Source organism: Oncorhynchus tshawytscha, linkage group LG13 (assembly GCF_018296145.1).
Source record: "Oncorhynchus tshawytscha isolate Ot180627B linkage group LG13, Otsh_v2.0, whole genome shotgun sequence".
NCBI classification, from domain to species: Eukaryota; Metazoa; Chordata; class Actinopteri; order Salmoniformes; family Salmonidae; genus Oncorhynchus; species Oncorhynchus tshawytscha.
The window spans coordinates 14,543,838-14,561,765 of record NC_056441.1 but is presented as its reverse complement, the minus strand read 5'-3'; the positions used below and the strand labels follow the sequence as shown (position 1 = coordinate 14,561,765).

General features: G+C 42.4%; 1 protein-coding gene across 4 annotated transcripts in view; it reads right to left on the bottom strand.

Annotated features, from left to right (window-relative positions):
* The window catches only part of LOC112247321 (engulfment and cell motility protein 1), a 179,790-nt gene that overhangs the window by 65,230 nt on the left and 96,632 nt on the right, over window positions 1-17,928 (bottom strand). For all 4 annotated transcript variants that reach the window (XM_042295215.1, XM_042295218.1, XM_042295217.1 and 1 more), the window contains one exon: window positions 2,683-2,819. In XM_042295215.1, coding sequence (XP_042151149.1) covers window positions 2,683-2,819 — 137 coding nt within the window. The remainder of the gene's footprint in view (window positions 1-2,682; window positions 2,820-17,928) is intronic.

Genomic DNA, 17,928 nt, shown 5'->3' with positions numbered 1-17,928 from the left:
GTGGCTTCTGTCTGGCCACTCTACCATAAAGGCCTGATTGGTGGAGTGCTGCAGAGATGATTGTCCATCTGGAATGTTCTTCCATCTCTTTAGAGGAACTCTGGAGCTCTGTCAGAGTGGCCATCAGGTTCTTGGTCATCTCCCTGACCAAGGCCCTTCTCCCCCGATTGCTCAGTTTGGCCAGGCGGACAGCTCTAGGAAGAGTCTTGGTGGTTCCAAACTTCTTCCATTTAAGAATGATGGAGGCCACTGTGTTCTTTGGGACCTTAAATGCTGCAGAAATGTTTTGGTACCCTTCCCCAGATCTATGCCTTCACACAATCCTGTCTCGGAGCTCTACGGACAATTCCTTCAATCTCATGGGACCTTATATAGACAGGTTGTGCCTTTCCAAATCATGTCCAATCAATTTAATCAACCCTAGTTGGACTCCAATCAAGTTGTAGAAACGGAAACAGGATGCACCTGACCTCAATGTCGAATGTCATAGCAAAGGGTCTGAATACTGATGTAAATAAGGTAATTCTGTTTATAACTTTCAATAAATTTGCTATCATTTCTAAAAACTTGCTTTTACTTTGTCATTATGGGTTAGTGTGTAGATCGATTACATTTTTTATTTTAATCTATTTTAGAATAAGGCTGTAATGTAAAGTAATGCAATGTAAAGATAAAGATGCCACCGAAGAACATGGCTGACATTTTACATTCTCCCAACTTATTTTTTAACTTATTGTGTACATAATGTTGCTGCTACCGTCTCTTATGACCGAAAAGAACTTCTGGACATCATAAAAGCGTTTACTCACCGCGGACTGGTAGAAACTTTTTCCTTTAACGAGTCCGACGAGAAGGATATCCTGCTTTTACTGGAACGGCCCAGATTCACGCCTGTTACGTGAAGAAAAGACGCCGGAAAAGGGGACGCAGATCGGGGATCCCTTCTGAGAAGCCAGAGGCGAGCGAGTAAACTCCCAATGCCTTCCATTCTCCTTGCTAACGTGCAACCATTAGGAAATAAAATTGATGACCTACTATTAAGATAATCCTGCCAATGGGACATTAAACTGTAACATCTATGTTTCATCAAGACGTGGCTGAATGAAGAAACGGAAAATATAGAGCTGGCAGGATTTTCCATGCACTGGCAGAACAGAGAACGCTACCTCTGGTAAGATGAGGGGTGGGGGTGTGTGTCTAATATTAAAGAAGTCTCGAGGTATTGCTTGCCTGAGGTAGAGTACCTTATGATAAGCTGTCGACCAAGAGAGTTCTCATCTGTACTATTCGTAGCCGTCTATTTACCACCACAAAGCGAAGCTGGCACTAAGACCGCTCTCAACCAACTCTATAAGGCCAAAAGCAAAGAAGAAAATGCTCACCCAGAAGCAGCGCTCCTAGTGGCCTGGGACTTTAATGCAGGCAAACGTATATCAGTATTCCCAAATTTTACCAGTGTGTCACATGTTCAACCAGGGAAAAAATAAATCCTAGACCACCTTTACTCCACACACACAGATGCATACAAAGCTCTCCCCCGCCCTCCATTTGGCAAATCTGCACCATCCAGAGCATCCTGACCGGTTGCATCACCGCCTTCTATGGCAACTGCTCGGCATCTGACCGTAAGGTGCTACAGAGGGTAGTGTGAACGGCCCAGAACATCACTGGGGCCAAGCTTCCTGCCATCCAGGACCTATATAATAGGCGGTGTCAAAGGAAAGCCCATAAAATTGTCAGAGACTCCAGTCACCCAAGTAATAGACTGTTGTCTCTGCTACCGCACGGCAAGTGGTAGCAGAGACCCAAGTCTAGGACCAAAAGGATCCTCAAAACATTCTACCCCCAAGCTATTATTCTGCTGATCAATTCATAAAAATCGCTACAGGACAATTTACATTGACCTCCCCCTTGTACACTGCTGCTACTCACTGTTAGTTTGTAACCTATGCATAGTCACTTCACCCCCACCTACATGTACAGATTACCTCAACTAGCCTGTACCCCTACATGTACAGATGACCTCCACTAGCCTGTACCCCTACACACTGACTCGGTACTGGTGCCTCCTGTATATAGCCTTGTTATTGTTATTCTTGTGTTACTTTTTATTATTACTTTTTATTTTAGTCTACTTGTTAAATATCTTCTTCTTCTTGAACTGCACTGTTGGTTAAGGGCTTGTAAGTAAAGCATTTCACTGTAAAGTCTACACTTGTTGTATTCGGCGCATGTGGCAAATAAAGTTTGATTTGATTAATGTAACAAAATGTGGAAAAAGTCAAGGGGTCTGAATACTTTCCGAATGCACTGTATGTCCAGACCGGAAAACACCACTTTACATGGGACAATACACTACAGTAGCATTCCTATACGAGCTGACAAATCGAATGAAAGAAAGAAAGCCCTACTGGATCTGCATGACTTTGTTCAAGCCCTAAACAAACACACCGTTTCAGCTAATCAAGGTCCTGATGAGCAGCTGATTAGTAGAATGGTCCGGAGAATAATCCTGCAGCAGGGTAGCTCACCAGAAAGAGGGTTAGCTACCCCTGCAGAAGTATTACCCTTTGAAAATTAATACCATTTGCCATTTTAGTGGCCCCAGGCGGGAATCGAACCCATGATCCTGACATTGCAGGCGCCATACTTTAGTAACTGAGCCACAAAGTCCAAACTCACCTTGTTGAAGTCTTCGCTGGTGGCCCTCATCTCCTTCCAGGTCTTGTTGAGCAGCTGGATGCAGATGCAGAAGAACTCTTCGAAGGAGCGGTCGTGGGTGAAGAACATAGGGTGGAAATCATGACAGTTCTCACTGGCTGCGAAGACAGAGGAGGAGAAGAGGGCACAGTCAGAACATGTGTTTTAGAGAGAGGAGAGGAGACGAGGGCACAGTCAGAACATGTGTTTTAGAGAGAGGAGAGGAGACGAGGGCACAGTCAGAACATGTGTTTTAGCGAGAGGAGACGAGGGCACAGTCAGAACATGTGTTTTGGAGAGAGGAGACGAGGGCACAGTCAGAACATGTGTTTTAGCGAGAGGAGAGGAGACGAGGGCACAGTCAGAACATGTGTTTTAGCGAGAGGAGAGGAGACGAGGGCACAGTCAGAACGTGTGTTTTAGCGAGAGGAGAGGAGACGAGGGCACAGTCAGAACGTGTGTTTTAGCGAGAGGAGAGGAGACGAGGGCACAGTCAGAACGTGTGTTTTAGCGAGAGGAGAGGAGACGAGGGCACAGTCAGAACGTGTGTTTTAGAGAGAGGAGTCGAGGGCACAGTCAGAACATGTGTTTTGGAGAGAGGAGACGAGGGCACAGTCAGAACATGTGTTTTAGCGAGAGGAGAGGAGACGAGGGCACAGTCAGAACGTGTGTTTTAGAGAGAGGAGAGGAGACGAGGGCACAGTCAGAACGTGTGTTTTAGAGAGAGGAGAGGAGACGAGGGCACAGTCAGAACGTGTGTTTTAGAGAGAGGAGAGGAGATGAGGGCACAGTCAGAACGTGTGTTTTAGAGAGAGGAGAGGAGACGAGGGCACAGTCAGAACGTGTGTTTTAGAGCGAGGAGAGGAGACGAGGGCACAGTCAGAACATGTGTTTTAGAGCGAGGAGAGGAGACGAGGGCACAGTCAGAACATGCGTTTTAGAGAGAGGAGACGAGGGCACAGTCAGAACATGTGTTTTAGAGAGAGGAGAGGAGACGAGGGCACAGTCAGAACATGTGTTTTAGAGAGAGGAGACGAGGGCACAGTCAGAACATGTGTTTTAGAGCGAGGAGAGGAGACGAGGGCACAGTCAGAACATGTGTTTTAGAGAGAGGTGACGAGGGCACAGTCAGAACATGTGTTTTAGAGAGAGGAGAGGAGACGAGGGCACAGTCAGAACATGTGTTTTAGAGAGAGGAGAGGAGACGAGGGCACAGTCAGAACATGACACTTTGACACTGGATGTTTGGATTTTAGGTGGGAAACTTACAGGTCAATTTACAGGTCGGCTGGCAAATGCTCAAGTTCGGCGTTACATTTTTAGGTTTTAAGGCGGCATCAGGGGATCTGAGGTTTAAAGACCTGAGACTGAACCCGCCTTTAATTAAATGAAGATCTCTTGCATGATAATCTATACATACATAATCCCCGAGGTTATGAGAACAAAGACATATCAACCCCGGTTATCAAACCAAGGCTAACCAACCCCTTATATCTGCATACTTGTATTTTAGATTCACTTGTCTTTCATTTTTCATTCACTGATGTTGCATCCCTGAATTTCAGCGTCTAAGACTGCCATGTGAGTACCGGGAACATGAACTTCAACTGGACTACGTCCCAAATGGCACCCTTTCCCCCAAAAAGTGCACTACTTTGGACCAGTGCCCAAAGGTACACTCTAATCTAAAGTCAGTGGTATAAGAGCCATCAGTACAGAGATTCCCCACGGGCACAGATATACAGTAGCTATACACATGTTACCCCCTTATGATGAACCAGTTGATTACAGAATGAAAGCGATGGTGGGGGGCACACACGCTTGGCTCACGTTCCAGCCATACTTCAATACCCACATGGATGGCTGACTCATTCCTACACAGTTTGGACATGTATAGGCTTAAGTAGTGGGTGTATGCGTGTGTGAGAGTGCGGTATCGGACCGCCATGTCTAGGTCCAAAAGGCTCCTTAAGAGCTTCTACCCCCAAGTCATAAGACTGCTGAACAATTAATCAAATGGCCACCTCACTATTTACATTGACACCCCATTTCTTACACTGCTGCTACTCTCTGTTCATTATCTATGCATAGTCACTTTACCCCTACCTACATGTACAAATGACCTTGACTAACCTCTACCCAAGCACATTGACTCGGTGCCGGTAGCCCCTTTATATAGCCTTGTTACTGTTATTTTGTGTTTCTTTTTGTATTATGAGCTGAAATAAAAGATTCCAGAAATTTTCCAGATGCACAAAAAGCATATTTCTCTCAAATTCTGTGCACAAATGTGTTTACTTCCCTGTTAGTGAGCATTTCTCCTTTGCCAAGATAATCCATCCACCTGACAGGTGGCATATCAAGAAGCTGATTAAACAGTATGATCATTACACAGGTGCACCTTGTGTTGTGACTTGAAAGGCCACTCTAAAATGTGCAGTTGTGTCACACAACACAATGCCACAGATGTCTCAAGTTTCGAGGGAGCGTGCAATTGGCATGCTGACTGCAGGAATGTCCACCAGAGCTGTTGCCAGAGGAATTAATGTACATTTTAAAGAATTTGGCAGACCACGTGTAACTATGCCAGCCCAGGACCTCTACATCTGGCTTCTTCACCTGCGGTATCATCTGAGACCAGTCACCCAAACAGCTGATGAAACTGAGGAGTATTTCTGTCTGTAATAAAGCCATATTTTGGGGGGAGAAAAAAAATCATCCACCCTTGGCTGCGCCCCTGTCAAGTCATGTGAAATCCATAGATTAGAGTCTAATGATGCTTTCCTTTTGTATTTTGTATTTTTTTTTACCCCTTTTTCATCCCAATTTCGTGATATCAAATTGGTAGTTACAGTCTTGTCCCATCGCTGCAACTCAAAGTCGCACTGCTTCTTGACACACTGCTCACTTAACCCGGAAGCCAGCTGCATCAATGTGTCGGAGGAAACACCATCCAACTGGCGACCGTGTTTGCGTACATGCGCCCGGCTTGCCACAGGAGCCGCCAGAGCTCAATGAGACAAGAACATCCCGGTTGGCCAAACCCTTCCCTAACCTGGACGACACTGGGCCAATTATGCGCCGACTCATGGGTCTCCCGGTCGCAGCCGTCTGCGACCTAGCCTGGCATCGACTCCGGATCTGTAGTGACGCCTCTAGCACTGCGCTGCAGTGCCTTATATCGCTGTACCACAGTGCCTTATATCGCTGTGCCACTTGGGGGGCTCCTAAAGAATTTATTTGAATTGACAGGGAAAGTTCTTAAATGATCCAGAATGTGAACACACACTATGGGCCTTTTCTGTTAACATTTCCACGTGCATCTACAACAGAGACAAAAAGTTATTCTCCTGTACTGTGTGAGAAGATGAAGGCTCTGAATACTGTATGACTCTGATGGGAGGCTGTGTGAGAGGTTGAAGGCTCTGAATACTGCATGACTCTGTGGGAGGCTGTGGGAGAGGTTGAAGGCTCTGAATACTGCATGACTCTGATGGGAGGCTGTGGGAGAGGTTGAAGGCTCTGAATACTGCATGACTCTGATGGGAGGCTGTGTGAGAGGTTGAAGGCTCTGAATACTGCATGACTCTGATGGGAGGCTGTGTGAGAGTTGAAGGCTCTGAATACTGCATGACTCTGATGGGAGGCTGTGGGAGAGGTTGAAGGCTATGAATACTGCATGACTCTGATGGGAGGCTTCATGTGGTGATTAAAGGGAATGGCTCCTTCCTTCTCCCTTGTTTCTCCCTCCATCTCCTCCTTTCCAACCTCTTTCCTACCTCATTTCTCACTTGTTCTCATCCTTTTTCCTCCCTTGTTTCCCCCCTGTCCTCAGCCAATGGTGTGGCCAGAGAGCTAATCTAACCTGAGTTTCCTGAGGGAACTCCATTAGACTGCATTAGACTGCATTACATACACTGGGAGGGAGAAATCACTGTGTGTTTATTGGGTTACCGGATTCATCATAAACTCCCCACCGAGAGTGAAATCTGGTTTCTCAGCTCAATCCATCTACAGTGCCTTCAGAAAGTAGTCATACTCCTTGAATTATTCCACATTTTGTTGAGTTACAGCCTGAATTTAAAATGGATTAAATATATATTTTCTCTCACACATCTACACACAATACCCTATAACGACAAAGTGAAAACATGCTTTTAGAAATAGTTCATTTACATACAGTATCAGTCAAAGGTTTGGACACACCTACTCATTCAAGGTTTTTTCTTTATTTATACTATGTTCTACATTGTAGAATAATAGACATCAAAACTAGGAAATAACACATGGAATCATGTAACCAAAAAAAGTGTTAAATATGTCAAAATATATTTTATCTTTTAGGTTCTTCAAAGTAGCCATCCTTTGCCTTGATGACAGCTTTGCACACAGGTTAAGTGTGCCTTGAATTCTAAATATATCACTGACAGTGTCACCAGCAAGGCAAGCCTTGTTAAAATGTATTTCCTTCTTAATGCATTTGAGACAATCAGTTGTGTTGTGACAAGGTAGGGGTGATATACAGAAGATGGCCCTATTTTGTAAAAGACAAAGTCCATATTATGGCTAGAACAGCTCAAATAAGCAAGGAGAAACAACAGTCCATCATTACTTTAAGACATGAACACTTCTTCAAGGGCAGTTGCAAAATCATGAAGCGCTATAATGAAACTGGCTCTCATGAGGACCGCCACAGGAAAGGAAGAACAGAGTTACCTCTGCTGCAGAGGATAAGTTCATTAGTTACCTGGCTCTCATGAGGACCGCCACAGGAAAGGAAGAACAGAGTTACCTCTGCTGCAGAGGATAAGTTCATTAGTTACCTGGCTGTCATGAGGACTGCCACAGGAAAGGAAGAACAGAGTTACCTCTGCTGCAGAGGATAAGTTCATTAGTTAACTGGCTGTCATGAGGACCGCCACAGGAAAGGAAGAACAGAGTTACCTCTGCTGCAGAGGATAAGTTCATTAGTTACCTGGCTCTCATGAGGACCGCCACAGGAAAGGAAGAACAGAGTTACCTCTGCTGCAGAGGATAAGTTCATTAGTTACCTGGCTGTCATGAGGACTGCCACAGGAAAGGAAGAACAGAGTTACCTCTGCTGCAGAGGATAAGTTCATTAGTTACCTGGCTGTCATGAGGACCGCCACAGGAAAGGAAGAACAGAGTTACCTCTGCTGCAGAGGATAAGTTCATTAGTTACCTGGCTGTCATGAGGACTGCCACAGGAAAGGAAGAACAGAGTTACCTCTGCTGCAGAGGATAAGTTCATTAGTTACCTGGCTGTCATGAGGACCGCCACAGGAAAGGAAGAACAGAGTTACCTCTGCTGCAGAGGATAAGTTCATTAGTTAACTGGCTCTCATGAGGACCGCCACAGGAAAGGAAGAACAGAGTTACCTCTGCTGCAGAGGATAAGTTCATTAGAGTTACCAGCCTCAGAAATTTCAGCCCAAATAAATGCTTCCCAGAGTTCAAGTAACAGACACATCTCAACATCAACTGTTCAGAGGAGACTGTGTGATTCAGACCTTCATGGTTGAATTGCTGCAAAGAAACCAGTACTAAAGGACACCAATAAGAAGAAGAGACTTGCTCGGGCCAAGAAACCTGAGCAATGGACATTAGACCAGTGGAAATATGTCCTTTGGTCTGATGCAACATTTGCCCATTATTATTTTCAAAACTCTTCAAACTCTGTTGTTGATCATTTCTAGACAACCATTTTCAGGTCTTGACATAGTAGATTTGAGTCAAAACTAACTCAGCCACATTCCTGGTCTTCTTGGTAAGCAACGTAGATTTGGCCTTGTGTTTTAGGTTATTGTCCTTCTGAAAGGTGAATTCATCTCCCAGTGTCAAGTGGAAAGCAGACAACCATTTTCCCCAAACATAACACTTTGTATTCAGGACAACAAGTGAATTGCTTTGCCACATTTCTTGCAGTATTACTTTAGTGCCCTGTAGCAAACAGGATTCATGTTTTGGAATATATTTATTCTGTACAGGCTTCTTTACTTTCACTCTGTCAATTAGGTTAGTATTGTGGAGTAACTACAATGTTGTTGATTCATCCTCAGTTTTCTCATATCACAGCCATTAAAATATGTAACTGTTTTAAAATCACCATTGGCCTCATGAAGAAATCCCTGAGCTGTTTCCTTCCTCTCTAACAACTGAGTTAGGAAGGATGGCAGTATCTTTGTAGTGACTGAGTGTATTGATGCACCATCCAAAGTGTAATTATTAATTTCACCATGCTCAAAGGAATATTCAATGTCTGCATTTAAAAAACAAATGTTTTTGACCATCTACCTATTGGTGCCCTTCTTTGCGAGGCATTGGAAAACCTCCCTGGTATTTGTGGTTGAATCTGTGTTTGAAATTCACTGCTCAACTGAGGGAGCTTACAGATCATTTTGATGTGTGTGTGTGTGTGTGTGTGTGGTACAAGGTTTGAGGTAGTCATTCAAAATCATGTTAAACACTTATTGCACACAGATTGAGTCCATGCAACTTATTATGTGACTTGTTAAGCAAATGTTTACTCCTGAACTTATTTAGGCTTGCCATAACATAGGGGTTAAATATTTTTCAGATTTTTAATACATTTGTAAACAGTTCAAAAAACCTAATTCCACTTTTACATTATCGGGTATTGTGTGTAGGCCAGGGACAAAAAACTCAATTTAATCACATTTAAATTCAGGCTGTAACATCATTTTGAAAAAGTCTGAATACTTTCTGAAGGTGTTGTACATTCTTCAGTGATCTTGCGACTAACACCTTAGACAAAGAACATTTTGATATATTTCAAATCAGCAAGGAAACTTGTAGGACTTTTTATGTAGGTAAGGGTAAAGTGACTATGCATAGATAATAAACAGCGAGTAGCAGCAGTGTAAAAAAAACAACAATAAAAAACGGGGTAGCTTTTTGATGAGCTGTTCAGCTTGGGGTTAGAAGCCTTTTGGACCTAGACTTGCCGCTCCGCTCTCAATACACTGGGACAGGGTGGCTGCAGAGCTGCAGTCCTGGAGCTCTCTAATTTGTGATGCATCCTGGAGTTTATTCAGTCATGTGAAATGTTTGGAACATTGCAGATAGAAATAGAATGAATAGAGCCGACACGATTTCCTATTCAATCAAAAAAAAAAACGTTCTACTCAATAATTTTCTATCTGAATGTTCTGTAACATCCTCCCTCCCACTATCCCCAACAGTGCACGGACACACCTCAGGTGACATTTGCTGGCATGTTCAGAACATGGTTATAACCTGACCTTTCCATCCCCGTGCAGAGAAGTCATTTTTTTCTTCACGTTGTATTATTCATACTGTTACTCTCCAACTAGGGTAATGTCTCCTGAATGGTAACTGAATATTTAAATCTAACCAACACAATTCTCCCACGCAGAACAAATAATTGAAGAGATAAAGAATTAAATCTGGGCCATTCTACGCGTGTCAAGCGATATGAGTGAGAATATGGCCTGCAAGGGAAGTCAGAAGCTAATGTGAGAACTGATAATGACCTTTGTATTGAAGAGTTACGCACCAAAGTCTTGATTCTTACACCACTTGATACATTTAGATTTGTAATGTGTCACAACATAATGAATGGAATAAATACATTACTACATACCACAGTATTACATAAGCAGCAACGCCCATCACATTACTACATACCACAGTATTACATAAGCAGCAACGCCCATCACATTACTACATACCACAGTATTACATAAGCAGCAACGCCCATCACATTACTACATACCACAGTATTACATAAGCAGTAACGCCCATCACATTACTACATACCACAGTATTACATAAGCAGTAACGCCCATCACATTACTACATACCACAGTATTACATAAGCAGCAACGCCCATCACATTACTACATACCACAGTATTACATAAGCAGCAACGCCCATCACATTACTACATACCACAGTATTACATAAGCAGTAACGCCCATCACATTACTACATACCACATTACTACATACATTACATAAGCAGTAACGCCCATCACATTACTACATACCACAGTATTACATAAGCAGCAACGCCCATCACATTACTACATACCACAGTATTACATAAGCAGCAACGCCCATCACATTACTACATACCACAGTATTACATAAGCAGCAACGCCCATCACATTACTACATACCACAGTATTACATAAGCAGCAACGCACAAACAGAATGGAACAAATACATTATTGCATAACAAAGTGTTACCATAAGCAGTAACGCACAAACAGAATGGAACACAGTGATTTGTAAATATACAGTTTAAATCTGACAGACCCAGATATCCTGGGACATTGGTACACTATTTCCCTTCAGTCAGTTCTGTGTGTGTGTGTGTGTGTGTGTGTGTCTGTCTCTCTTCAAGAGGTTAGACTCGAACAGAAATAGACCATATAGCGACATCCTCTAAAGAACAAACGGCCATCAATCTTCTAAACTGTCATCAAGGCAAAGGGTGACTACTATGAAGAATGTCAAATGTAAAATAGATTTAGATTTGTTTAACACTTTTTTGGTTACTACATGATTCCATATGTGTTATTTCATAGTTTTGATGTCTTCGCTATTATTCTTCAATGAGTAGGTGTGTCCAAAATCGACTGGTACACACACACACACACACACACACACATAATATAGTTGAAGTCGGAAGTTTACATACACTTATGTTGGAGTCATTAAAACTTGTTTTTAAACCACTCCACAAATTTCTTGTTAACAAACTATAGTTTTGGCAAGTCGTTTTTGACATCTACCTTGTGCATGACACGTCATTTTTCCAACAATTTTTTACAGACAGATTATTTCACTTATAATTCACTCTATCAGAATTCCAGTGGGTAAGAAGCTAACATACACTAAGTTGACTGTGCCTTTAAATAGTTTGGAAAATTCCAGAAAATTATGTCATGGCTTTAGAAGCTTCTGATTGGCTAATTGACATCATTTGAGTCAATTGGAGGTGTACCTGTGGATGTATTTCAAGGTCTACCTTCAATCTCAGTGCCTCTTTGCTTGACATCATGGGAAAATCTAAAGAAATCAACCAAGACCTCAGAAAAAAAATAGCAGACCTCCACAAGTCTGGTTCATCCTGGGGAGCAATTTCCAAACGCCTGAAAGTACCATGTTCATCTGTATAAACAACAGTACGCAAGTATAAACACCATGGGACCAAGTAGCCGTCATACCACTCAGGAAGGAAACGCGTTCTGTCTCCTAGAGATGAGCGAACTTTGGTGAATAAAGTGCAAATCAATCCCAGAACAACAGCAAAGGACCTTGTGAAGATGCTGGAGGAAACAGGTACACAAGTATCTATATCCACAGTAAAATGAGTCCAACTAAACTTCTGACTTCAACTGTAATTGCAAAAGGGTTTTCTAATGATCAATTAGCCTTTTAAAATTATAGACTTGGATTAGCTAACACAATGTGCCATTGGAACACAGGAGTGGTGGTTGCTGATAATGTGCCTCTGTACGCCTATGTAGATATTCCATTTTAAAAAATCTGCCGTTTCCAGCTACAATAGTCATTTACAACATTAACAATGTCTACACTGTATTTCTGATCAATTTTATGTTATTTTAATGGACAACAAAAAAACGCTTTTCTTTAGCCTGCTCTGGGAATGCCAGATGCCACAACCCATCTCCTATCTATCCTCAGCTGTGACTGGGTGGTCGGTGCCCTGGAGGTAAAAGTTTGCTGTAATCTCAGAGACTTCTGTTTGATTTCAAGGCGGGCCACGAAGGCTCCAGAATATTGACGCCTGTCTGGACATAGCTAATTAGAGCTCAACAGACAGAGCAAACACTAGCCACACAGATATGACCACGGAGGGGAGAGGTGACAGACAGGGAGAGAGAGAGAAAGGAGAGGAAGAGGGGGTAGAAAGGGAGAGAGTGTGTGTCTGGGTGTTGGTGTGTTGTGTGTGCGAGAGAAAGAGGGAGCGAGCATAAATGTGTGCGAGAGAAAGAGGGAGCGAGCATAAATGTGTGCGAGAGAGAGGGAGCGAGCATAAATGTGTGCGAGAGAGAGGGAGCGAGCATAAATGTGTGTGTGAGAGAAGGTAAAAGACAGAGTGTGAGTGTGGGACCTGCAGGCAGAGAGCCTTCCTGACATCTGTCTGAGCCCAGTGAGATTAAAGGGAGAGAGAAACAAGAGGAGGAACACAGAGAGGAGAGTCACCTTGGAGCGAGGGAGGGAACCAGCATGACAAATATACACTGAAAACGTGTCTTCCTCACTCCAATTACCACGCCAGCAGGCCTGGACGTAGGGCTGTGCAATATATCGAATGAATTCGATTCATTCAAATGTATGTTTTTTTCCCGCGATATTCCAAATGCCTGTTTTGCAGAATCAATGTTTTTTGTATTTTTCATTTTAATGAGTATTTATGTCGGCTTGTTCTCATGTTGTATTTTTGGTCTCGTCTCGTTCGCTCTTTCTGTGCTGTGCACCTTCCCATTTACACCAGAGATGTGTATGTAATGACTAGATGCTCATGTCTCCACTCTAACAATGGGAGTCGTTGTCCCAAAGGAGGGAAGGCAGGCGAGAAGGTTCAAAATAAGCACATAAATGCATTGGGTTTATTTGACAGATTTTGGCGAGTGAAACCTCTCGCGTCACCTCCCCCTACCATTCACAACAACAAAGATGATTGATCACTTCTTTCTTTCTGACAAACTGTTAACTTGCTATTTGCATTTGAGGTTTGGTCCAACAGAATCGGCCATATGGACACAAACACATTGGGATATTATTTTACTGTAATAGAGGAGTTACCCTGTTTATGTTTCAACTCCTCAAATTTGGAGCAGAGCAAACACTACTAAAACTGATGTACCAATGAACATTGATTCTGGAAAATGAAGGCTCAGTTAGTTGCAAGTGCATAATGGTATCACATATCGCTAGCAGCATTTTAGTCAAATAACGATTGTTATACTAGTTGCTTAGCATAAAGCATAAAACAATTATATAAGGAATTTGCAACTCGTTCTCATTCTGAGAAACAAGGTAGAACCACTTGATTTCAACATCTGAACAAAGTGGACAGGCTAACATGCTGTTCAAACAGTTGGAGACAGACAAAGTTCTGTTCATATCATTAACTGTTTTGCCTTGTTAGCTGAATTCAGAGCTTGTGAAATTATACTTGGATCCATGTTGGCTAAACTTGAAATATAAATATTAGTTGGCTACTCACTAACACGTGGGCTTGTGCTTGAGAGACTGTTTATGAAACCAGTGTTAATTTTCTATAATGCCTGCTACATTATTAGTGAATGTGCATTATGCATGGTTCTGGTTAAATTTGTAACAAAAAGGGTATTTTTAATAGTCAGACCTGAAAGCCAGATCAGTGATTACTGTAAAAAGAAAAGCAGGTACACCTATTTTGATAAAATAATGAAATAATTAGTGGGTTTTATGGTTGTGGAAGGAAAATATTCAGACTAGATATAATTTCACAAGCTCTGAATTCATTAGATTTTTGTTGACTGTTTTAAATGCAGGGTATTTTACCTTTACAACAAAGCTTATTTAGAGAAAACATTAAGAAGAGAGATATCGTGAATTGCCGATAAGTTTGAAAAAGAAATGCAGATATGAGTTTTAGGCCATATCGCCCAGCCCTACGTGGACGTCAACTTGCGCGAAGGGGAGTGTGTGTGTGTGTGTGTGTGTGTGTGTGTGTGTAGGGGAGAGCAAGGTGTGTGTGTGCATTCGTGTGTGTATGTGAGACGCAGCATCAGCAACACCTTTCAGGACCAGTCAGTGTCAGGGCCAGTCAGTGTCCACGCTGGCAGGAGGATACTTTTGTCCCAAGTTGCACCCTGTTCCCCATTTATAGTACTTCATTTGAACAGGGCCCTTAAGGCCCTGGGTCAAAAGTAGTGCACTATGAAGGCAATGGGGTACCATTGCTCCCTACGGGCCCTGGTCAAAGGAAGTGCACTACAAAGGGAATAGGGTTTAATTTGGGACTCATCCATGGTGAACAGCTGAGTTTCCATTCCCCTTGTCATCAACAGAACTGTTCTTTAATGCTGCGTTTAATGTGAGAACTCAGTTCAGTAAGATCAGTTGTATTTATTGCCATGTTGGCAATTACATTTGAAAATTGAACTTTAAAACAGCAGGACTTAAATATTTGAACACAGTTGTGGTCAAGAAAGACGATCAGTTATCACACACGTACATGGTTTGACGCAAGGTATAGAGTAGTAACTGTCCAGGACTCTTCAGTAGTGCGTGGAGAAGAGAAGAGTCTACAAGACGGGTTAAGATGTATTAGATGGCGAGAAGGTGACTGACTGGACAGGGAGAGTTATCAGGGCTGGCAGGTAACCCAGTGTGGTGAAAACAACAGACCAGAGACTGAGACTTACAACAGCTCACACACACCCTAATATACATTTGAAGTTGGAGGTTTACATACAACTTAGCCAACTACTTTTAAAATCAGTTTTTCACAATTCCTGACATTTAATCCTAGTAAAAAAGTCCCCGTCTTAGATCTGTTTGGATCACCACTTTATTTTAAGAATGTGAAATGTCAGAATAATAGTAGAGAGAATCATTTTTTCCAGCTTTTATTTCTTTCATCACATTCCCAGTGGGTCAGAAGTTTACATACACTCAATTAGTATTTGGTAGCATTGCCTTGAAATGGTTTAACTTTGGTCAAATGTTTTGGGTAGCCTTCCACAAGCTTCCCACAATAAGTTGTGTGAATTTTGGCCCATTCATCCTGACAGAGCTGGTGTAACTGAGTCAGGTTTGTAGGCCTCCTTGCTTGTACACATTTTCAATAGGATTGAGGTCAGGGCTTTGAAATGGCCACTCCAATACCTTGACTTTGTTGTCCTTAAGCCATTTTGCCACAACTTTGGAAGTATGCTTGGTGTCATGTTCATTTGGAAGACCCATTTGCAACCAAACTTCAACTTGAGATGTCGCTTCAATATATCTACATAATTTTCCTCCCTCATGATGCCATCTATTTTATGACGTGCACCAGTCCCTCCTGCAGCAAAACACCCCCACAACATGATGCTGCCACCCCCGTGCTTCACAGTTGGGATGGTGTTCTTCGGCTTGCAAGCCTCCCCATTTTTCCTCCAAACATAACGATGGTCATTATTGCCAAACAGTTATATTTTTGTTTCATGAGACCAGAGCACATTTCTCCAAAAAGTATGATCTTTGTCCCCATGTGCAGTTGCAAACTGTAGTCTGGCTTTTTTATGTCGGTTTTGGAGCAGTGGCTTCTTCCTTGCTGAGCGGCCTTTCAGGTTATGTCGATATAGGACTCATTTTACTGTGGATATAGATACTTTTGTACCTTTTTCCTCCAGCATCTTCACAAGGTCCTTTGCTGTTGTTCTGGGATTGATTTGCACTTTTCGCACAAAAAGTACATTCATCTCTAGGAGACAGAACGCGTCTCCTTCCTGAGCGGTATGACGGCTGCGTGGTCTCATGGTGTTAAAACGTGCATACTATTGTTTGTACAGATGAACGTGGTACCTTCAGGCGTTTGGAAATTGCTCCCAAGGATGACCCAAACTTGTGGAGGTCTACAATTATTTTTTTTCTGAGGTCTTGATTTCTTTTGATTTTCCCATGATGTCAAGCAAAGAGGCACTGGATTTGAAGGTAGACCTTGGGTGTGGTAGGTAGCCTAGTGTTTAGAGCGTTGGACTTGTAATCAAAAGGTTGCAAGATCGAATCCCCGAGCTGACATGGTAAAAATCGGTCGCTCTGCCCCTGAACAAGGCAGTTAACCCACTGTTCCTAGGCTGTCATTGAAAATAAGAATTTAGTTAACTAAAGTTAAAATAAAATACATCCACAGGTTGTGTCAAATTATGTCAAGTAGCCTATCAGAAGCTTCTAAAGCCATGACATCATTTTCTTGAATTTTCCAAGCTGTTTAAAGGCACAGTCAACCTAGTGGATGTAAACTTCTGACCCACTGGAATTGTGATAGTGATTTATAAGTGAAATAATCTGTCCGTAAACAATTGTTGGAAAAATTACTTGTGTCATGCAAAGTACATGTCCTTACCGACTTGCCAAAACTATAGTTTGTTAACAAGAAATCAGATCATTCTCATGAGAAAAACCAACATCTATTATTCCACATCTGATAGCCGTGCCCGAATACAGACAAAATTATTCCTGAACGAAGAAATACACACATCCATTCTAAACCACACAGCCCTGTCCAATTCAGAAATAAGAAGCAGACAAATCAAAATCATTCTTATTCTGGTGAATTATTCTTTCAAATCGTTAGTCACATCTATTCATTACGCGACAGCCATCCTCAAATACAGAGGAATAGAGAAATGTAACGTATGCAAATAAACACACATCTCTTACAGTCTACTACCAACAGCTGTCCCGGACAGAACAAACAAATTCGGATTCTTCTGGTCTCACACACAAAGCCAACACTAGTCTATTTCCTGCTCTGAAAAAAAAGCCATTGGAGCAATCTCAACATTACAACGCATTTAATCTACATCAAGCATTTTGTCAGAGCTGAGGAATGAGCACACAGTTTTTTCTACTTTATATTCCACTGCATTAGCAGTCGGTGGAAAACAACCCATGCTTGTGTATGTGCTCGCTGTCTTTTCAAATATCTGCTTGTTTTCAGCACATGGAAGAGCTACTACGCTCATTGTCGATGGGATCCGTCTCAAAAGTGTAAAGTGGTGTTGTCCTCACCGTGTGACCTTACCAGGACTACCCAGGCGCTATAGTTGTGGTCTGTAACTACGACCCCAGAGTTGTTCCTTGGAAAATAACAGTCAGGGAAAACTCTGGTGATAAGGAGTGGATGGGATTAGACCATACAGCTTTCACCTGTCAAGTCCCGTTAGATCAGAGCGGATGAAGGAAGAGATGGGGACAAAGTGGGAAGATAAACCTCTTTAGAAAATGTACATCATCCACCCCTTTAGTCTCATCCTCTTCACCCGCTACAACATCCGTAAGAGGATTTACTGGCTAAAACCACAGGATTTAACTAGTCACTTCAAATAGGATCGTTCCTTTAAAAGCTAATGTTCAGATTCTCTGAAGTTCTAGCATCAAACCTATTGATGACCTTCTCAGTGGCAGAATTCATTCTAACCAGGCCTGAATCTCCATT